At 46.4% G+C, this 23,188-nt stretch overlaps 1 protein-coding gene across 4 annotated transcripts; it reads right to left on the reverse strand.

The window, feature by feature from the left end:
- Positions 1-6,891: 6,891 nt before the first annotated feature.
- Positions 6,892-22,183, reverse strand: NEIL2 (nei like DNA glycosylase 2). Of its 4 annotated transcripts, none has more exons than XM_047091879.1 (5): positions 22,056-22,183; positions 19,997-20,136; positions 14,614-14,966; positions 9,855-10,051; positions 6,892-7,933 (listed from the first exon to the last, which is right to left on the reverse strand). In XM_047091879.1, the coding sequence occupies exons 2-5, from the start codon at positions 20,132-20,134 to the stop codon at positions 7,620-7,622; spliced, it is 1,002 nt and encodes a 333-aa protein (XP_046947835.1). In that variant the 5' UTR covers positions 20,135-20,136; positions 22,056-22,183; the 3' UTR covers positions 6,892-7,619. The 4 variants fall into 4 exon arrangements, with proteins under 4 accessions (XP_046947835.1, XP_046947834.1, XP_046947836.1 ...); XM_047091878.1 differs by lacking the exon at positions 22,056-22,183 and adding an exon at positions 21,401-21,680; XM_047091880.1 differs by lacking the exon at positions 22,056-22,183 and adding an exon at positions 18,386-18,835 and having other exon boundaries at positions 19,997-20,061.
- Positions 22,184-23,188: the final 1,005 nt, after the last annotated feature.

The raw sequence follows: 23,188 nt of genomic DNA on the forward strand, positions 1-23,188 counted from the left end.
CCCACCTCACGTTCATTACAGCTTAAATGGAATCCCCTCCTTCGGAAATCCTTTTCTGAAGTTCCTGGCCTCACCATTATCTGTTCTTTAGATTCAACAGGCATCCACCAAACATCAGCAATGTGGCAGGCACTGAAAAAAACAAAGATGAGCTTTGACCCCAAAGAGCTTCCAGAGGCACCACACCAGACGCAGTTGCGTAATGGTGCTGGTATTTATGAGAGACATGGTTGAATCCTAATCCAGCTCCCTGAGTCTGACCTGTGTGCCCAACCAGAGACTACGTATACAAATAGTCAATGGCCAGACCATATACCATAGCAACACTCTGACCCACAACCTCTGCAGCAGCAGGCCCAGAATAGTCAGGACCAGGTCAGTAACTTCTCTCTTGCGCTTCCTTTCAACTCAAGAACAACCACAGAAAGCCAAAGAAATCGCGTAAGATACCCAGCTGCCAGGTAGCCTGCTTCCAGCTTCTCTATGCCAACATCCTCCAGTCAGCACACCTGAGTCCTTCCTTTTTGTTCATTATAAAGCTTTCCCACTCCCCTGCCTGAGTCTCTGCTAGATGCGGATGACAAGTGACAGTGGCTGATGCCCTTGCTATATAGCAAGCTCTGAATAAAGGGCCTCATTTGTTATTTCAGTAGTCTTTATTTCCATAAACCTTAGTAGTTGGATCATGTTCATCAGATGCTCTCATCTTGAAATTGGTGTGGTCCCAAATCTCTTTTCTGTCTCTTCACTGTGAACTCAAGGCCAGAGACCATGTCGAAATGTAACACCTGGCACAGTTCTTGCCACATAACAAAACCTCCACTACTTTCTGTGGAATAACAATGCTTGAAATTGGGACTGTACTAGAACTTTTATTTTCATTTTTTTAATTTACTTTTTTTAAGATTTTATATTTTATATATACGGCTTAAAGTTTATTTACTTTGGGAGAGAGAGAGTGTGTGTGCTAGAGTGCAGGAGTTGGGAAGAGGCAGAGAGAGGGAGAGAGAGAATTGTAAGCAGGCTCCACACTGTCAGCACAGAGCCCAACTTTGGGCTCAAACCTGTGAACCGTGAGATCATGACCTGAGCTTAAATCAAGAGTCAGACACTTCACTGGCTGACCCAGCCAGGCACCCCTTTAAAAGATTTTATTTTTTTAAATTTTTTTTTTCAACGTTTATTTATTTTTGAGACAGAGAGAGACAGAGCATGAACGGGGGAGGGGCAGAGAGAGAGGGAGACACAGAGTCGGAAACAGGCTCCAGGCTCTGAGCCATCAGCCCAGAGCCCGACGCGGGGCTCGAACTCCCGGACCGCGAGATCGTGACCTGGCTGAAGTCGGACGCTTAACCGACTACGCCACCCAGGCGCCCCAAAAGATTTTATTTTTAAGCAATCCCAAACCCAACTTGGGGCTTGAACTCCCAACCCCAAGATCAAGAGTCAAATGCTCCACTAAGACTACCAGGCACCTCTGTACTGGAACTTTTAGAACACAAGATCGGCACTCACTTATCCTCCCCACCCTCAACACATTTTTTTCCATAACCTACGGAAACACTTTTAATGCTTTTTGTAATAAGCCAGCCTCCTGCTACTAATGTAGGGGTTTTCTTGTCTTTTTTATCCTTGTGTTCCCAGACCCAGCACTTAGAAGCCATTTAAGAAATCTTTATTACAGGGCACCTGGGTGGTTCAGTTGGTTAAGTGTCCGACTTCAGCTCAGGTCACATTTCACAGCTTGTGAGTTTGCCTTGCATCAGGCTCTCTGCTGTCAGCTTGGAGCCTGGTTGCGATTCTCTGTTTCCCTTGCTCTCTGCCCCTACCCCACTTGTGTTCTATCTCAAAAATAAACAAACATTTTAAAAAAAGAGAGAGAGAGGTAGAGAGAGGAAGAGTGAGAGAGGAGAGGAGAGGAGAGGAGAGGAGAGGAGAGGAGAGGAGAGGAGAGGAGAGGAGAGGAGAGGAGAAGAAAAGAGAAAGAGAAAGAGAAAGAGAAAGAGAAAGAGAAAGAGAAAGAGAAAGAAAAAGAAAAAAATTTATTGAATGGCTAGGGCCACTGAAACACAACATTAAATACCAAGTTTTTCACAATGTCAGTCATCACATAACTCCAGCTCATGAGATAAATAAATCTTTCCCCTAAATCTGTTGAATACAAATCTCACCTCTCCTTACTTCTAAGTGAAACCTGGTCTCTCCCTCTATGAATCCCATCCCTCACCTGCAATTCTGTCAAGCAAAAGCCTCTCCTTCCATCCAAAAGGCACAGGATAAGAGTACTTTCACTGTTCTACCCCCCCCACCACCCCACCCCTGCTGTTGTTTCTGTACCACCATCACCTCTTTTCTAGCTCCCATTCACTCTGCTTATGCCACACCTTCCTCCCTCCTTTCAGGACCAACTAAAACTTTCTGACACCCTCCTGCCATGATGAATAAAATCTTAGAGGGGAGCATGGTAGCTGTGGTTTCTGTCAGCTCTCCACGTTTCTGCTTCCACATTTCTTCCATGCAGAACCCAGTCTGTGTAATTCTTTTTTTTTTTTAATGTTTATGTATTCTTTGAGAGAGAAGGAGAGAGAACACAGCAGGGCAGGGGCAGAGAGAGGGAGACAGACTCCAAAGCAGGCTCCAGGTTCTGTGCTGTCAGCACAGAGCCCAACATGGGGCTCGAACCCATGAACTGTGAGATCATGACCCAAGCTGAAATCGGATGCTCAACCGACTGAGCCACCCAGGCGCCCTCCCCCCCCGCCCCCCCCCCTCCAGTCTGTGTAATTCTGATGAAGTTCTGATGGTGCCAACAGCAACACCTACAACTCACCTGTTGGTAGGTGCTGTATCTTCCCCATTCTACAGACTTTAGGTAAGTCAGTGAAGTCAGAAAAATAAGAAGTCCTCCTGAGAGGACAGAGCAGGTGTAAGGATGATTCTTCCATGTTTTTCTATAAACTTCATTATTTTATCTTATTTTAGTTTATATTATTTTATTTTATTTCAGAGAGGGAGAGAATGTGAGTGGGGGTGGGGTGGGGGGGTGGAGAGGCAGAGGGAGAGAGAATCCCAAGCAGGTTCTGCACTGTCAGCAAGCAAAGAGCCTGACCCGGGGGCTTGATCTCGCAAACAGATCATGACCTGAGCCAAAATCAAGAGTCAGATATGCAACCAACTGAGCCATCGAAGAAGTGTCCCTATTCTGTACACTTTATCACTTGAATCTTTTGATATCTGTAATTTAAAAGATAATAAAAACACTTTAAATAATAAAGATTCTCATTCACCTTCTTGGCCTTCTACCATTCTTACCCAGACCACTTTCAGATGTGGGTTAATACAACATCCATTTCATTGTTTTGAAGCCTTGGCTACTGGATACTGCTGGAGAAAGTCGGGAGGTAGAGCAATTCACCCTGCGTGTTCCGTGTGGCTCTACAACCCTTCCCTTGAACCCTAAGTGGCTCTAAATTCCCAGAACAGCTATTACAAAACTCGCCCCCTCCTCCTTTGTACTTAAAGAGATCTCACCTTCAGCAAATTTCCTCCAGATCTATTTTTCTCTTCCTATCCTTGCCTGGTCATCTTTAAGTGCCAGCGCTACTGTGCTGTCTAGTTTTTCCTCTCAACTAATTACGTACAAATCCTCACACCATATCCACCTTTTATTTATTTTAATTTTTTAAATGTTTTATTTCTTTAAATTTATTTTTGAGAGAGACAGAGCATGAGCAAGTGAGGGATAGAGAGAGGGAAGGAGACACAGAATCCGAAGCTGGCTCCAGGCCCCAAGCTGTCAGCACACAGCCCAACGCGGGGTTTGAACCCATGAATCCTGAGATCATGACCTGAGTCGATGTCAGATGCTTAACCGACTGAAGTACCCAGGTGCCCCAATATCCAGCCTTTAATAAGTATCTCCTCCCTGACCTCTTCGTTCTCATTTCCTTCAAGACTAACCTTCTTGAAGGGCACACCATCCTCATCACTTCTACTTCCTCAGCTCCCGTGCAGTTCTGAGCCCCTTTAGACTGGCTGCCACCCTGTGCAACTGTTCTCTTGAAGGCTCTCATGACCTCACATTTGATTGGCAAATCCAAAGGCCTCTTCTCATTCTCTTCCTTCAACTTGGCATGAGCCAGTATTATGGACTATCAGCTTCTATTTGAAGTTGACTTTTCCTCCTGTTATACTTGATCTTTCATTGACTGGCTTCTCTTTCTGCTCTTGCCGCTTAAACACAAGACATTCTCTAAGGTCCCACTGTGACCGCCATCTTTTCTCATGATATGTGATGGCCCTTGTTAACCTTCTCTAACTGAGCATTGTGCTACGAGGAAAGCTCTCACATCCGTGCCTCTCAGCCCGGCCTGCACTTGTGGAGGGCCAGGTCTACTTCCAAACTACGCTGTCCTCCCCAGCTCTGGTGCCGTACAGGTGCCTCTCCAGCTCAACATGCCTCAAGTTTGATCTTCTCCCCAGAACCTGCTCACCTCCTCACTGATTTTCCCTATCCGTCAGTGGGGAAGCTCCTCTAGCTCAGGCGCCAGGCTTGAGCTATCTTCAGCTCTCCCTCTCCAACCCCGGCCTCGAGTGTCCACATCTAGACACCTAGGAGCTCGACCCCGTGACTGCCCTTGCACCTCCCCTCCGTTCCATTCCCATTGCTGTTTCCAGTTCTGTCACTTCTTTTATCAACAGCAGCCACAGCGTTTTTCTCCTTCCTTTTCTACCAATCACAATGGGATAGACCCACACACAGGCCACAGTGCCCAACCCTCCCGTGTCTCTAGAACCTTCCCAGGCCATTCCCCTTCTTGTACTCTGGACCAAGTGTACTGATAAGATGTTGACTTAGAGGAAACAGTCTGGACATTGTCACTGCCCTAGCTCATACCTAATATTTTACACTTAGGTTTTCCCATGTGAGTTAGAAAGATAAATTTGAATTCAGGAAACATATATATACGTATATGCATATGTATATACACATACACACACATAACATTTTCATATAATATATATACATGCACACACATACATGCAAGAGTGGATAAATAATTCTTATAGATACAAAAAGCAGTCTATTACTCAAATAGTATTTTCACAGTATCCAGTCTGGAAGTTGGGTTTTACAAACTAATTTAAGTGAAATACCCCCATTTCTCTCCCCAGTCAACTCTTACATTGAAGTCTTAACCTGCCATGTGGGATATTAGGATAGGACCTTTAAAGAGGTGACTAAGGTTAAATGCGGTTGTAAGTGTGGGGACCTAACCTATATATAGGACTGGTATCCTTCTAAGGAGAGCAAGAGACCCCAGTTAGTACCTGCACATAGAGAAAAGTCCCTGTGGGGACACCAAGAAGGCAGCTGTAAGCCAAGGAGAGAGACCTCAGGAGAAACTGACATGCTGGCACCTTGACGATAGACTTCAGGCTCTGGAACCATGAGAGCACAAATTTCTGTTAAGTTTCCCACGCCATACTATTTTGTCAGGCAACCCTAGCTGACTCGTATACAGCCTAAGGCCGAAAGAATGGCACTTCTGTAAAGTATAAAAGGTAACTAAGGTACAATTGTGTAAGATATTTATGAAAGAAATACAAAGAAAGCAGAAATGATTTAGATTGGATATAAGAATGTCATGACTGAGGGGCACCTAGGTGGCTCAGTCGGTTAAGCATCCGACTCTTGATTTTAGCTCAGGTCAGGATCTCACGGTTCACGAGATTGAGCCCCACATCGGGCTCTGCACTGACAGTGGGGAGCCTGCTTGGGATTCTCTCTCTCTCTCTCTGCCCCTCCCCCACTCGCCTGTGTGCTCTCTCAAAATAAACTTTAAAAAAAAGTCATGACTGAATGGGGTTGTTGATATTGGTTGCAGGCAATGATCCAAAGGAAAAACAGACAATGGAGAGGCACATGTGAGAGCAGATTCAAATGGTGCTTGAAGAAGTTTGCCTTTTCCACACTCTGTTCCAAGGAGGAGTAAAGGTGAAATGCGTTTCATGGTAAAATAAGGTTTGGAAACAGTGGGCAAAGTAAGAGCACTTTGCTTCATTGCAGAATTTCTGGGAGCCTTTTATGAGGTCCACAAAGCACCATGAGGGGAATAAGGCATTATCTGATGACAGAACCCTTCATTTGCAAGACATCAGGGGTGATGCTTCTTCCTAAGGTCATATTTTCAGAAGTGCTGCATCGAAGGAAACTTGGCTACTTTTAGGGACATACCCCTACTGATGTCAGTCATCACCTGGGTCAGTACGGGGGCACAGTTATAGAGGCCTGTACAGAAGGAACCACAAAGTTGTGAGTGATATGTGTGTGCCCTTGAACTCTGTTAACTGTGTGATCTTAAGCAACTTCCTCAGCCTCTAGTCTAGAGTTCTGTTTCCTCATCTACAAAACAAAGACTGTAACAGTGAGTACTTATCTCCACGAAAGGTTTTTTTGCAGATTATATGGCAATAACTGGGCTAACAGCTTTCCTCATAAAGTACTCGGTACATGTTAACTGTCCCTACAGGTTACAGGTCTGCCATAAAGTGGCTTTCCCCAGTGTTAACAACTCTTGATGACATAAGAGATGAATGTAAAGGAAAGCCTTAAAATATTTACCGTTTTTCCATTTTGCTCATGCAAATCACTGTCTTCTACAGGCCAGAGGTTGGCGCATGGAAATAAATCCATCTGTGCTCTGCCACATTTCATGGCAATGCAGCACACCTACGGGCAGAAGAGCAGGTGTGTGTTCACCCCCTCCCTGCCCTGCTCCTTTTCAGTGGACCCGTCGGACCAACTCAGCCAGTCCTACACAGCCGCCTTCACGAGAGCTCAGGTATTTACAGCCTAAGAGCCCTGACTACCAAATAAAGACAACAACGGAAAAGAACAAAGAGCTTTATTTTCACGTCACTGTCCTCGTTTCTTGGACATGTTGCTAACAACCTGACAACATGTCTCCACAATCCTCGATTCCTGCACTGTTCAACACATCAACACCTTAAGGAGGAAATAAGCAGCTTTTCTCTTAAGCCCACTGGGCATGGCAGGAAGGTAGCCAATTCCCGGTCCCTCTCTTCCTCCCACCCTTCTCTCGGGGTCTCCATCCCACAGGAAAGGATCCAGGTGGGTCACTACCCTCATGTGCTACTCCATCCTCATCCCTGGATCCCTCCAAGGGAACAAAGAGAGACAACTCCTTTTTCCAAATGGAGGGCCTGAAAACCAACCAAGCTTTCAAAAACAAAACCAAAGGCCTGCAAAGCAATGTGGAGGCATAGCTGTTCTCCATATGCTATCACTTTCAATGCCCCACTGGGAGGTTTCTCCCTTTACCGTTGTCATAATTTTTCTCATCTTTCACAATGGCAGAATTAGATAAGAAGAATTAACCAAAACTAGAGAAAAGAAAAAAATCTAGCCCTGTAGAAAGTGCCTTAGAACACCAGAGAGATGGACAGCAATGGTACTGACACCCGCCCCCCGCCCCCGCCCCACGCTGCCCTCCACTTCCTGTGCCCAGTCCCACATACTGACAGTGCCCGCTTTCCTGACACTCAGGAATCAGCCCCTGCAGGGCAAAGTGTTATGAAGAAGGGGCTAGAGAGCCTTAGGAGAGCCGGCCCTGCTCTTGCTCATCAGGTGGCAGCCTGGGCTGGCACTGCGGGCACCACCAGGTGAGCCTCTGGAAGCCGCCTGGAGGCCCAAATGCCTCTTTCATAACCTGGTGCCCGACGGGGCACTGCTCCTTCTGGTAGACCTGCGTGTGCTGCTGTTTGCCCTGGAACTTGCCCCGAAGCCAGTCGGCACTGAACTCCACCACGTGATCCACCAGGGCCTCCAGATGCGGAGGACTGAGGAGGGAACCAAGAGAAAGGGGATGGATCCCAGCTCTGTACAAGGCTTCGTTCTTAATGATGTTCCCTGGGAGGAGGCAGGGAGAGGGCAAGGGAAGGAAAAAGAACACATCCATGAGGAGCGCGGTCCCCAAAGTTAGCAGAGCAAACTGAAGCTGGTCAGATGGCGGCAGGGGGCTCCTCCAGGAGACCTGGAGCCAGCTCTACCATGGACTGGAGGCTCTTGGGCAAGTCACATATCCTGAGTCAACTTCCTGTCTGCCAAGCGGGTTTGCTAATACTTACCTTTAAGGTTGCTGTGAAGACGGAATGAAGTAAACTTAGGCATGGTCCATGTTACAGCAAAGAGGTTATCAAAACAGGCTATGGAACCTGACCATCTGCCTTTGAACCCCTGCTCAACCAGATCCTAGCTATGTAACTCTGGCAAGTTCCTTAACTTCTGTAAGCTTCACTTTCCTCAGCTGTAAAATGGGGCTTGGTTACCTGCTTTTGTGAGCAGTAAACGAGAATTCTCTCTCTTTCTCTCTCTCTCTCACACACACACAAGCACAAATGCTGAGCACTGTGGCTGGTACACAGAAAATACTCAATAAATATTAGCTGTTATTATTTAAAATGTCAAGCATAATGCCTGAAGTAGAAAGTGTTTAAGAGGTATTATTTCATTATTTTTCTACTGCTGCCACATTCTCTGAAGTCAGCCTTGAGCCCTCCTTCCAGAATCAGTTAACTGATTCTCTTCAAAATGTTCCAGCAGCACACTTTCTTTAATCTCTACTAGGCATTTGCCACAATCTATCTTAAGTTGTGGTGACCTGAGTCCATGCTCACCAGGCCATTAATAACCTCCTTAAGAGGGGAAGCTGAGCGTGGCGGAAGGCAAGTGTTCAGCATGTGTGGACTGGATGGATGACCAATTCACTGGCAAACCGGTTTCACGGCTCAGCTGTACCATTTATCTGCAATGTGTCCTCTGCTTTAGTTGCTTCATCTGAATAAAGGGAAAAGTAATAAGTAACTATCCTACAGAGAAACAGTAAGAATGAAAGCACGTGCCTGGCATATTAGAGTCACTTGAAAAAATGTTGGCTGTTATTACTATGGTTAGTAATAATGACTAGTTAGTAGAGCATTAGCTCCCGCTATAAATATCCCAAAGGCTACTTGTAAGGGTCTCTTTATTCCTCAGGGCTCAGGGACTCCCACAGTCTTACTGTGAAAATGCGAGGCCGCTGTCTGGTGAGCCCCTGGGCCTCCTCCCTGCTCACGAGGTGAGCCGTGGCTGCGGCAGGCAACACGAGGCCTCGGCTATGAGGTGATTTTGTCATCACCGGCTCGCTCGATTGCCTCAGCAGCCAATCACAGGTGCACTTATTCTTCTGCTGAAGCAGGAAGAGCAGTAAGTTTTTCTAGTTCAGGCTGTTCTAGTTTTCACAGTGCTCAGCTCTCCCCGCCTCAAAGCGCTCACAGTTTCATTGCTCATGACCCTTGCACAGAGAGAGGGAACCTGCTTCCTTGGTCATGTCTTTTAAGCTCCCAGAGGAGGCCTGAGGCTTGTGTGCTTCGGCCAGCAGGCAGCTCCACCTGCCCAAGAGAGGCCCCACCAGCGAACGCGGTGCTCTCCCTCAGCAAACTGTACAGCTCTCAGTTCCCAGCAGATACCGATCAGGTGATCGAGTACCTGCCGGGTGCCAGGCACCGCACCAGGCAGTGGAGCATTCAAGGAGGAAGAAGACAGGGCTCCTGCCCCTTAGGAAGTTACACTGGACTGTGGCCACCGGCAGACTCCAGCTTATAATATAATTAGGATACGAATTCTTCAGCTAGGAGAGAAGTTAGAAATTGCCTAATCTAACTCCCTCAGTTTAAAGATGAGGGAAGTGAAGCTGAAGAGATTAAATGACCGCCTCAAGACCAGCAGTACTGGCACACTTTGGGGGGGGGGACGGGGGGGGGTGGTCTCCTCCCTCTCCCATCAGTCATACCTAAACCAGAGAAGTATCTTTGGTCCAGCAGTGTATAGCAGACAGGCTGCTCCTGGCTCAGAGCTTCCAAGGCTCGTGCTCGATGGAACTTTTCGGACAAGATGTCAGAAGCGGGTATGACCACTGGGGAAGGGCTCCAAGCCATCTGACAATTGTAAAATGCCAGGAAGCCGCCACCGCCAAAGTACAGGACCAACCTGGGAAGAAAGAAAAGATCGTTAAGTCCATACATTTCAGTCCATACATTTTATACACACAGTTCCCACTCGAGAGTCAGGCCAGACATCCACAGTGCTCCCACTCCACAGTCAAGATTAACCCATGGGGCACCTGGATGGCTCAGTCGGTTGAGTGAATGATTTCGGCTCAGGTCATGATCTCCTGGTTTGTGGGTTTGAGCCCCACATCAGGCTCTGTGCTGACAGCTCAGAGCCTGGAGCCTGCTTCCCATTCTGTGTCTCCCTCTCTCTCTGCCCCTCCCCCACTCATGCTCTGTCTCTGTCTCAGAAATAAACATTAACAAAAAAAAAAAAAAAAAAAAAAAAAGATTAACCCAGGGAAGCTAAGATCCCAAAAGAGAAAAGGGATGGCTCTGCCAGCATCAGAAAAATCTCAGGGCTAAATGCGGTGATTAAAAGAAGACATCTGTATCGCTTCATTTCTCTGATCATAGCAATACATGTTCACTGAAGACAATGTGGAACACACAGAAAAGTCTTAAAGCCCAGCAGGTGTGGCTACCTGCACAAAACACAGTTCGTTAAGAAGGACAGAGAAATGAATGCTAAAGAGGTACCACTCCCAGTCCAGGCAAGATTTACTGAGAAATCCATACCCACACGTACTCCCAGGGGCTTCCTGAATTCCAAGGACAGAGGAGAAACTTTAGGAACTTTGATAAAGAAACAATGGGTTACTTTGTGAGGGCAGATAATCAGACCGCAACCGGACTCCACATCTGAAAGGGAATATCCACGTATCTGACGTAGCTGGCACCTTATGTGGAAGTGAAGGGACAACTTCAGAGGAAGAGGACTCAGAGACACATCTACCATAGCAACTGAGGTTAACTACTCAAGGAAGACTAACTTTCCAATGGGATGAGAGCAGCAGGGACCTCAAGCCAAGGGGAGATGAAAAGGGGGGGGTCATAAGGGGCAGCACTGGGTTGTGTAATATTTATTGTGAGATCTAAGCAGACTATACAGTAGCACACCGGAGAACTGTAATGTGTTAGGAAGACATTCTTGAATCAGAAGATACCCATGTTCATGTGTTTTTAATATTAATTAATTTACCTACACATAATTAATACTATTATATAGTTAACAACCTGGAACTAAGGTTCTAAACGATCTCAGCAAAGGCAGGAGATAGGGTGGGTATGACAGAAAAGCAGCAGTGAAGTAGAGACATTTTAAAGGTCTCCTCTCAGAATGATGAAGGAGAGTGAGCAAAAAACCAGTTTTAATAATAAGGGACAGGTGCCATTCACTTAATGTCATTAAAAACTCAGTCATTATTAGCTAAGAAAAAACACAGGTCTAATTTAAAGACAAGATTATTAGCAATAGAAAGGAGATGAACAGAAGCACTTCCAAATTAACAGGAGTTAAAAAGAGGAAAAAAAAAACTTGAAAAATCCAACAGAAGGAAAGAAACAAGATAAAATAAAATGGCAAATGGAAGAAATCCAAATACTGCAGCTACCCCATTCCAAAACACAGTTTCGGTTTGACTTTAAAGAGATACCAAAGCCGGGGCACCTGGGTGGCTCAGTCAATTGAATATCCGATTCTTGGTTTTGGTTCAGGTCACAATCTCATGGTTCGTGGGTTGGAGCCCCGTGTCAGGCTCTGGGCTGCTGGTGTGGAGCCTGCTTGGGATTCTCTCTCCTCTCTCTGCCCCTCCCCTGCACGCTCTCTCTCTCTCAGAATAAATAAGTCAACTTAAAAAGAAATAGCTACGAAAGCCAGATGTTCACTGTTTATAAGAAACATACCTAACATCAATGAAAAAGCATGCCTATAACTAAGTGGAAAAAGACCAAATGGGGGGCCAACCAGAGTAGCATTATTCACATCAGGAAAGGCAGAATTCAAGATTAAAGGCAAATAGAATGTATGTTATTATTTAATAATAAAGCTACAAAGAACCTATGAGAGTCAGAGACTTTGATGCGTTGAACAACAGAGCAGCAAACACATAAACACACTAGAAAGACAAGGAGAAACTTTATAAAACCACAATCACCCTAGAGGATTTTAACACTCTTCTTCCCACACTTGGCATATTAAATAAAAAAATAAGCAAGGATAGAGAAAATTTGAGTTCTCAAAGCAATAACCTATTCTTAACAGTTTCATAATGTTTTACTTTGATCTTCATTTATGTACATAAAAATGTAAGCAAAGATCAATGATGTGTTTGGCTACAGATCTTAACAGATGCCTAAAGTAGAAAATTTACAGGCTGACTGTCCTGATCAGAATCCAGTAATAAAATGACAACAAAATGATGACCCCACTCAAACATTTGGAAAATGAGTAGACACTCTTCCCTTATAGAGTATATAAAACTAGTATTATTTATTTGAAAGACGAAAAAGTTGATAAAACTCTGGTAAGCCTAATTAAGAAAAAGAGTAGGGTGGGGGACAAAGGAAAATATAAAACATGAAGGATAAAAAAAACAGATATAACTTGGCAAGAGAAGATTTAAAGAAAAGACCCCTGGGATGCTGGTGGCTCAGTCAGTTAAGCATCTGACTCTTGATTTTAGCTCAGGTCATGGTCTCATGGTTTGTGGGATCGAGCCCCGTGTTCAGGCTCTGTGCTGACAGCATTGGAGCCTGCTTGGGATTCTCTCTCTCCCTCTCTTTGACCTTCCCCTGTGCACAATCTCAATCTCTCTCTCAAAATAAATAAATAAAAAGACACCGAATAGCCAAAGTAATGTTGAAAAAGAAAACCAAAGCTTGGAGGCATCACAATTCCGACTTCAAGCTGTATTACAAAAAGCTGTAATCATCAAGACTGTATGTACTGGCACAAAAGCAAATATGTTTATTAATGGAACAGAACAGAGAATCCAAAAATGGACCCACAAATGTATGGCCAACTCATCTTCAACAAAGCAGGAAAGAATATCCAATGGAAAAAAGACAGCCTCTTTAGCAAATGGTGTTGGGAAAACTGGGTAGCAACATGCAGAAGAATGAAACTGAACCACTTTCTTACACCATACACAAAAATAAACTCAAAATGGGTGAAAGACCTAAATGTGAGACAGGAAGCCATCAAAATCCTAGAGGAGAACACAGGCAGCAACCTCTTTGACCTCAGCTGCATCAACTTCTTACTTGACATGTCTCTAGAGGCAAGGGAAGCAAAAGCAAAAATGAACTATTGGGACCTCATCAAGATAAAAAACTTCTGCACAGTGAAGGAAACAATCAGCAAAACTAAAAGGTAACCAATGGAATGGGAGAAGATATTTGCAAATGACATATCAGATAAAGGGTTATATCCAAATTCTATAAAGAATTTATCAAACTCAACACCCCCCCCCACACACACACAAAAATAATCCAGTGAAGAAATGGGCAGGAGTCATGAATAGACCCTTTTCCAAAGAAGACATCCAGATGGCAAACAGACACATGAAATCTTTTGTTGCGAATTTATTTAGTGGCATTATTTTCCCCGCCATTATCTGCGATTGTGCACATACTGTGTGGCTTAAGATATTGAGACTTGCATAAAGTAAGGGCATCATAATAAGAGTAAACTTAATCTTCATTATCTGTCTTCTGAGAGTGCACAGGGGCTTCAGCCTCAGCCTCAGGACTACCTGGTTGTCCCTTCCCACAGTGCTGAGATGTGCATTCTGATTTGTAAGTTTTCTTTTTTTCTTTAAAAAAAAATTTTTTTAACGTTTATTTATTTTTGAGACAGAGAGAGACAGAGCATGAACGGGGGAGGGACATAGAGAGAGGGAGACACAGAATCGGAAGCAGGCTCCAGGCCCTGAGCCATCAGCCCAGAGCCCAACGCGGGGCTTGAACTCACGGACCGTGAGATTGTGACCTGAGCTGAAGTCGGACACTTAACCGACTGAGCCACCCAGGCGCCCCTGATTTGTAAGTTTTCAAGGTCTCAGGACAAATTATCCATTAAACTCTGACCAACATATTTTACCCCCATGGAAAAAAATGTATAATATATACATGCTATATCTATAGATCATATCTACAGATCCATATATCTATAAGCTTTATATATACATATACACATATATATAAATATAAAAGAATCCAGCCAAGTGTGAGCACTTCTGCAAGGCCATGAGAATGTGCGTTCTCCGTGACCAGCAATGACTCCTTTGGGAATCCGTACTAAGGAAATAATCCTGGAAATGGACAGAGACTTACACACCAAGGCATTGCTCTCACAGTGCACTAGTCAAGCCATAAAATGTCCTTCAGAGCCATCCCCCCCTTCAGGAGCCACGCCTGTTGGGAAAGTTCTTCCTTTTTTCTAAGCTGCCCCAGTATGTTTCCTCCGCTCTCTGAGTACAGACCACAGACTGCTGTCTACTATGGGTAGACACAGAAGTGTCTTCTCTCTCCTAGGAAGTGTGCAGCTGGAGAGCAGGGAGGATAGCCATGTGAGTGAGCCCACAGAGCCTAGCCCCAAGCCTGCACGGGGGCGTTGTGTTAAACACTGCAGAGCCACAGCCCACTCAACCACGCCATTACCTTGGAATGGGGTCCCTCCAGTCACCCCTCTTGTTTGCTTTCTTCGCTCTGGAGAACTCGTTCATCCAAATGCTGCCAAATAAACCAAAGCTGACCTGCAGCCACCTCTCAGCACCTTCTGTGGGAGTGTCTCCCCGCAAACACTCCAAACCATTGTCTCCACTGGGAACAACATGCTCCAGGGACTGAGAGGACCGGTTGATTTCCCGGCTGCTGGGCCCCAAGGCCTGCTTTTGGTCCTCAGCCTCTTCCTTCTTCTCTCCTTCCTGCAGAGGCTCCGGTAGTGAGTTGTTGCCAAGGGACCCAAGTTCTTCATCTGGATCAAATCTAAGGAATAATTTCTTTCCATGGACCTGAAAAAAATGAAAGTGATCTAAGCCTTTGTTATGGAGTTGTGTTCTCCCCACATTTGTACGGTCAAACTTAACCCACAGTGTGATGGTATCTGGAGGTGAGGCCTCTGGGAGATAATTAGGTCATGAGAGTGAAGTCTTCATGAATGGGATTAGTGCCCTTAAAAGAGACCCCAGAGAGCTCCCATACCCCTTCCACCAGGTGAGGACAGCAAGAAGGTGGCGGTCTATGAACCAGGAAGCAGGCCCTCGCCAGACACCCAAGCCGCCAGGCTGTCTGATCTTGGATTTCCAGCCTCTGGAACTGTGAGAGATGAATTTCTGTGGTTGATAAGTCACCTCATCTGTGGTATTCTGCTAAAGTAGTCTGAATGGACTGGGACAGGCTTACAGCCCCAAAGAAGGGAAGACGAGAAAAGGGGTATGCAGGTATCTCTCTGAATGCAAATTTATCCCTTTTTGCCTCTTCCATGAAGCTCTCCCAAGTTGAATGTTTTGTACTTGCCTTTTGCTCTCCACTCAAGTGGTGTGGGCAGTCAGCACACAGTTTTCAAAGTGATTGAAAGCAGAAGACTTAGATTAGCAACGACACAGATCCATGCTATACAGCAGGACCACCCTAGAATTCCTGAGGGGAAATGCTTTCACGGATTGGCTAAGAAGTAAATGCAAATTGTCATTCTTGTATTTAATTAATACCTTTCTTTGTTAGAAATAGCCAGCACACACACCACACAAATTGACAGCAGCTAAAGTATTGTGTACACTCTAAATACACAATGTATTTTACACATTGTAAAAATTGGTACTTCTCAACTCACTGAAACTGGATTCAGAAGAAACCACAAGAGAACTCACAATAAAAAACTATAATCAATAAAAATTGAGTATCGATCAACAAAAACTGATCCATGAATCAAACCATAAAATGTATATAAAATGTAATAAGAATTCACCTCATCCCAATGAAAATGATTTCAGTAAAAGAGGAGAAAGGGAAATGTATGTAAAAGAATGTTCCAGCTGCTTCGTATTCTATTTTCATATTGCTAGCCCTAGTATGTAATATGCATGTCCAGATTCCAGGATGAGCCAGATCTGCATGATTTGAAATTCAGGCAAAACCAAAACACCCGGCGTCAATAATGGAATCGCCTATGTTGCTTTTTCAGCCACCCAAAGTACGTACTTAGAGATCACACAGTTCTGATGTCATCTCCAATTTGTCAGTGAGTATACACATTATAACTGTAGTTCTTCGAAATCCTCTCCCTAAAAGAGGGCATTACCTTTCTAAAGAATTCCAGAATAACTCATCTGCAAGTCTGAGCACGGCAGTTTGCTGCCACATATTAGAAACAGCTTTAACTGAGCTACATAAAAAAGTGAGCAAGAATTAAGTGGGCAAAAACAGGCTTTGTTCCAGAAAATACCCTCTTGATGAAAATTCACCAATGTTGGTATAATGCTGTATCTGTCAAATGCCCCTGAGGATCAAAACATTCATCAGGTCAAAAAATGCCTAGGTCAAGACACTGTTGGCAATTTCTACTGTCCCTCTTTTAAATTCCTGTGAAATTGTTGTTACTTCAATTAACTGACCATTAATTGAGCTTATACAATGTGCCAGGCAGTGCGCTAGGCTCTGAGGGGCATACAGATGAGTAAGTCTCCACTCTTTCCCTCTGGAAACTCATTATTTCAAAAGGAAATTCTTGACACATGCTACAACATGGATGAACCTTGAAAACATTATGCTCAGTAAAAGCAGTCACAAAAGAATACATGTTGCATGATTCCATATATGTGAAATGTTTAAAAAAAGGGGGGGGGGCAAATTTATAGAAACAGAGAATAGATTAATGGTTGTTTAGGGCAAGGGGTGGAAAGTTGGGGTGAAATGGGGAGTGACTGCTAACAGGCACAGGGTTTCTTCCTGGGGAGATGATAATGTTCTCAAATCAATTGTGGTGATGGTTGTAAAACTATGTGAAGATACTAAACACTACCAAATTGCACATTTTAAATGGCTGAATTGTATGTTATGTCAATTATATCTCAGTAAGGCTGTTACGGACTTTTTTTAAATTGGAGGATTGGTTAAAAGTCTAAGTATGTAGGGGGGCTGGATTAGATCTCCCACTCCACCCAAAAAGGATGGAATAGAAACATTAACAGCCATGTAAGGACTCAATACTTATCCCCCATGCACTCTTTCTCAGGCAGCTCCTGGAGTGTGTGCTTTGCAAAATGAGAGGGAAAAACAAAGAAGATATGGAACCTGGTGTAGGGAGACTGTTGACTGCCTCCCAAGCTCCCTCTCTCCTCTTCCCTACTGACAAACCTGCTGAATTATGGGAACCTCAATATTCTCAGCTAAAAATCTCTGTCTCCCAGACTCCCTTAGAGATGGGGCAGCCAGTGATACATATGCAGGAGTGGTCAAATGCGGTTTCCAGAAAAGCTCTTTAAATCAGGTGAACCATGGAGAGCCTGGGTGTCTCAGTCAGTTAAATGTCTGACTCTTGGTTTCAGCTCAGGTCATGATCTCACAGTTTGTGGGATGGAGCCCTGCATCAGGCACCGCACTGTTAGTGAGGGGGCCTGCTTGGGATTCTCTCTCTCCTCTCTCTGCCCCTCCCCCACTCTCTCTCTCAAAATAAATAAACTTAAAAAAAAGTAGTAAAATAAAACAGGTGAACAAGCAGCTTTCAGGTCCCTTCTGCCCTATCCCTCTTTCTTCCTCCCTAGAATGTAATGGCTGGAATCCCAGCAGCCATGTTATCATCATGAGGATGAGAGTCACACCCCAGGGAGGGGAAAGCAGAGACCCTGATGCCTAATGATCTTGTGTTGTTCCCATACCACTCTGGACTGCCTCCTCTAGACTTCCCATTATGTCAAGGAAGTGAAGGGGGGAGCGGGGGGCGGGGGGTGGCAGGGAGGAACCTCCAGACATGAATAAGCTGTTCTTCTGAATCTGTCATGAGTAATCAAACACAATTCCAGATATAGAACCAACAAGGAAAGACAGGGAAAGTGACATGCCAGAAAAACAGGTGGCACAGAGTGGGGCCAATCTTTTCCCTGCTTCATCAGCCCACTGTTCTCATTCCTGTCTGTAACTGCTTCAGAAACCTGAAATGCCCTTCTTTTCCTTCTGGTCCATCGAAATTCCTACATCCTTCAAGGTCCAACTCAAATCCCACCTCCTTCATGAAGTCTTTTACTCTAGGCCCCAAGGACCTCTTCTCTGTTGAGGCCCTCAAATGGGGCTTAATCATATGCTCTTCTCCTTCCCGTTCACTGTTACCTAACAGTTTCCTCTGTTGTCCATCCAGGTCTTACTTTCCAAATTCGACTCTTGGACCCTTAGGAGGGAGACGTGCAGAGAAGGAAGTGCAATGATGAGAACTTACCACCCACATGCCAGGCTGTTCCCCAAGGCCATGTCCCGCAGGGTTCTCAGGCTTCCACAACACCCAATTTCTACCTTGGTTTTCTAGGAAACTGGCTCCCAGTTCCGTCTCGAGATTTCCTTTTCCACACATTCTTCAGTCCATTCAGCCATTCCATATATATTCTCGGAGAGCTAGTTCTGTGGCGGGCACGGGCTAAGTGCTAGTGATCCAGAGGTGAAAGGATATAATCCTGCCCCTGCAAACCTTGCAGTGTAGCATCTGGTCAAAGAGTCCAAAGGCTCCCGTGGGAGGAGCACAGACCTGGAAGTCAGGGGACCCGGCTTCCAGGTAGCTATGTCAACTTGGGTTGAGAGTTCTACCTCTCTGAGCCCCCATCTCCAAACGTTGAAAATATACGTGAAGCTCTAGAAGACCTCTTTCAGTTCTAACCAAGAATGGTTTTATAACCTGAGGGGGGGGTGTGTGAAGGGTAAGGTGGAAAAAAGAGAATTAGCATTTATGGAACGCCTATCTGTGCCAGGCATAAAGTCGGTTTAATACAATTTTAACTGGTAAGTGATTTATCCCCATTTTATGATTGCAGAAACTAGAGCTAAGAGATTAAGCAATTTGCTTAGGAGCACACAGCTAAAAACCAGAGCTAATTTATTTTTTCTAGGGTAATTACCATATATATGCCTCCTAAGAGCAGGCACTCAGCTTAGTGCTAGGCATACAATACTGATGAGGGCACAGGCCCTGACCTGTTTATCTGTCTCCTCCATTCAACAAGTAAAACAAATTCAATTGGAGGACCCCCCACCCCCCGCCCCCGCCCGCCTTTCAGGGTGGGGGGGCCTGGAAGCACAGAGAAGTCTCTCCCCAGCTTTAGAGCAGGCAGGCAGGCTTCTCAGAGGATGTGATGGCAAGGCTGAATCCTGAAAATAAGGAATTACCATGGTCACATGAAGGGATAGGAATGGGGCAGATTTGGGGAAAAAAGGAAGACTTGCCCAAGCAGGGGAGCAGCATGTCAAAACCCTGAGCAAGAAGGATTGGTAGAGGAGCTCCAGATAGTTCAATATGATTGGAAGCGAGATTTAGGGCAGGGTAAGAAGCAGGCCTAGAGGAAGAGCCACAAGTCAGACCACAGGAGCCCTGGGACCCTCCTTGGCAATTCTGACTTATGCTCAGGGCAAGGATGAGCCAACCGGAATCTAGATCAGAAGGCTATGCTCTTTCAGAGGAGAGGCTGCATGGGGTCTTAGCGTGGCTGTCTTGGGCTCAAGGAAGCGACAGCATGGCAAGTCTGGAGATAAATTCTTTTTTTTTTTTTTTTAATGTTTATTTATTTTCGACAGAGAGAGAGAGACAGAGCATGAGCAGGGGAGGGGCAGAGAGAGAGGCGGAGAGAGAGAATGGGAAGCGGGCTCCAGGCTCCTAGCTGTCAGCGCAGAGCCTGACATGGGGCTCGAACTCACAGACCGCGAGATCATAACCTGAGCCGAAGTCGGACACACAATCAACTGAGCCACCCAGGCGCCCCTAGAGATAAATTCTACGGGAGTCACAGGACATGCTGATGGAGCCAGCCCATTTATGTGAGGTATCAAGCCCAAATCAACTCACCTGGTTGTCTAGGAGCCACAGGGACTGAAAGCTGGCAGGGTTTAGCTTCCTACTGCTGCCCCCTGTCTTGACCACCTGCTGCCCCACAAAGGGGGAGACCAAGTGGTGGAACTTCCTCACAGATGGTCCTTCTGGCATCCCTGCAGGCAGAAGTGGGGAAAAGAAGCTAGCTTTTCTCTAGCATTTTTTATGGGTGCCAAGTTCCAAGCAGCTGTGTTTTGCCATCAGCTTGAAGAGTATAGATGGCCAAAAAGAGAGTGTGGCTGAGAAGAGGGGTCAGATCAAAGAGAAGGATCAGCTGTGCCAGGGTGTGGGCCAGTTCCCCAGTAATGGCCCAGTTTCCTTTTCCAGCCCCTCTCACCTTTCTTCATGCAGCAAACTTGTTACACACCAACAGCATGCTAGGCATCACGTCATGGGAGCCTCCACTTTGCTCCTGTGGCGGCTTGGACGGGAGCTGGCCCTAGGTAATTTGCCTGCACCGTGGGCCCCAAACTCCTCTCCTCACTTTCCCTGTCCTCCCCCTTCAGCAAAATTATTCCAACCCACTGCTGCTGATTTCTCTCCCCACTTTTAGGGGAGAAATGGTGATGGAAGAGAAGGCTGTAAGGGACACAGAGACACAGATGTGGATGTGGTCTTCCCAGGACCACCCCACTAGTAGGGGTTCTGTGTGTGTGATGACAAATACAGAGCTCAGAACCATGACAAGTGCAGACAGGGGGTCATGTTCGTTGCGAGCAGGGAGAGGCCACATCCAGCTTAACTACAGATAATTATTCCTGGTAACTGCAAACAGCTAGGGTTGTTTTAACCCTGATCCATGGTTATCTGTGACCTCCATCTCTCTCTGCCCCCAATCACCCAAGTTCACTCAGAGTTTACGTATAAGCATTCAGATGTTTGAGTCTGAGTGGCCTGTACCCAGGTTTCCTGCAGCTAGGAGTCCCTCCCCACCCCACCCCTCCCCTTAACCAGGGCACACTACTTAACCATCCATTTCCTCACCTGCACAAGACTCTGTAAGTTATGACAAAACCCCAAAGAACTAAGCAGGTACCTGGTATGGTGGGAGCTATCGTATTTCAGCAGTTCTAAAAAACATTTAAAGTTTTCCAAAATGGGGATGCCTCTTACTATATGCGTGCTTTCTCATAGTTTAATTAGCAGCACGTTCAATAATGTGTATTTTAAATTTGATGGTGCTTTAGATTCGCTAAAAAGTAGTGCTATTTCCCTTAATCAGGCCTTCAAGATACTGGAGAGGCTTTACTGACAAAAAGTTCTGGATTGCAAGGAGACCTGCCAGACTGGAGCGGACCTAAACCTCAACCAGCTCTCTGTACCCAGGCCATCTCCAACGGAGGAAGTTTCTGGAAAAGCGTCCATCTGAAATGCACTTACCCTTTGAAATGTCTTGACACAGGGGCGTATTTCTTTTAGGTATGCTTATGGAGATGTAAAACTGGGCAGCAAGTTACCTCTGCCATAGCCTGAAGGGACCAGAAGGGGAAAGGACAAAGATTTGATGGGGACATCTTGCCTACTCTCAAGGCCCCTCCTTAGAGAGGCTAACCGCCGTGAGGCTGGTTAATGGCTTCGTAGCGGCCACGCCGAAATCGGGAGAGGAGAGGGGCTTCAGGGCGTCCTCCCTTCTTGAGGTAAACCACTCAATCCCCGAGGGTGGCTCTAAAATGGCTACTTTTCCCTAAGTCTCCCAGGGCGAGGCAGGGAGATGGGCAGCCGCAGAGACAGGGCTGAAGAGCACGGGGGGGGGGGGGGAACCTCCCAGGGGTAAATGCAGGGATTCACAGCGGTAAACAAACCAACCAAAAAATTGGGCCGCGGGTGCGGATTCCGGAAAGGATGCTTCTAAAACTGTCGGTCACTGCGTCGTCGCGCAGGTAGCTGGTGACAACCCCGCGCAGGCCGCGGGAAAACCGGGCACTCCCGGTCGCAGGGGCTCCGCGCACCGCTGCGCAAGGGGCCTGCACCGTCCTGGCCTGCTCCTCCCTCCCCGCAGGCGCGGGCCACGGCGGGGGCGGCCGGCGGAACTCACCGGCTGCGGCCCGCACCCCTCAGCCCGCCCCAGGACCACGGCGCCGCTTCCGAGCACAGGACGTAGAGGACGCGGAGGCTGGCGTGCGCCCGGCTCTACCCGCGGAACGGTCCCGGGAGAAGCAGGTCCAGATCCCGAGGCGGGGAGGGGCGGGGTAGCGCCAGGCTCCTCCCCCAGGGGGGCAGGGCTCCGGTGTTCGGCCGGGGCGTGTGGTGGAGCGGGACTCCGCCCCCGAGAGGGAGGGGGGGAGAGCGCAGGGGGCGGGGCCCTGCTCTGGCTGGGGAGGGCGCGAGGCTGAGGGGGTGGCCGCGTGTTGGGCGTAAAGGGCGGGAGAAAGGGAGGGAAGGGCACAGAGAGGCAGATATCGAGCACCTGCAGGAGACCAGCAAACCGCGTTTGGGAACGTTTATTGTCTAATGGAGACAGGCAACTATAGTGAAAAGTTAAATTCCTGAATAGGAGAACTTTGGGTGGTTCGGGCAAAACCTTTTTTGAGTTGATTTCGCACGGCGTCCAAGCTTAGGTCATTTTGGAAAGGAAACAAGTTTCAAGAAAGTCTCATGAAATTTTTAAAGGGTGGGATCTTTCACTTTATATTATTTGAATATTATTAATTTTTGCCCTAAGCAAATTTTGCTTTAAATTTTTTTTTTCAACGTTTATTTATTTTTGGGACAGAGAGAGACAGAGCATGAACGGGGGAGGGGCAGAGAGAGAGGGAGACACAGAATCGGAAACAGGCTCCAGGCTCTGAGCCATCAGCCCAGAGCCTGACGCGGGGCTCGAACTCACGGACCGCGAGATCGTGACCTGGCTGAAGTCGGACGCTTAACCGACTGCGCCACCCAGGCGCCCCGCAAATTTTGCTTTAAAATTAATATTTAAAATTTTATTTCAGAGAGTAATAAAGATAAAACGGTAGATTATTTAAAAATGAATGTTCCTTTGTTAGTTCTCCAAAGAGGATGGGGAGCCAGCACTTTCCAAGAAGACAGCAGGGAAGTTTGGGGAAGAGCCAGAGCAGGTGTTCTGGAAACTATCCAGGATAGCAGGCACCATAGACCCTGGCCGAGAGGATCCTGAGGAGGACTTGGCCAGCACAGGAGACAGGCCCAGTCCCTTACCAGATGGTG

The sequence above is a fragment of the Lynx rufus genome, unplaced genomic scaffold, assembly GCF_022079265.1.
Source record: "Lynx rufus isolate CCGP_SWC_20201006 ecotype Redwood Valley unplaced genomic scaffold, mLynRuf1.p SCAF_3, whole genome shotgun sequence".
In the NCBI taxonomy this organism is placed as follows: Eukaryota; Metazoa; Chordata; class Mammalia; order Carnivora; family Felidae; genus Lynx; species Lynx rufus.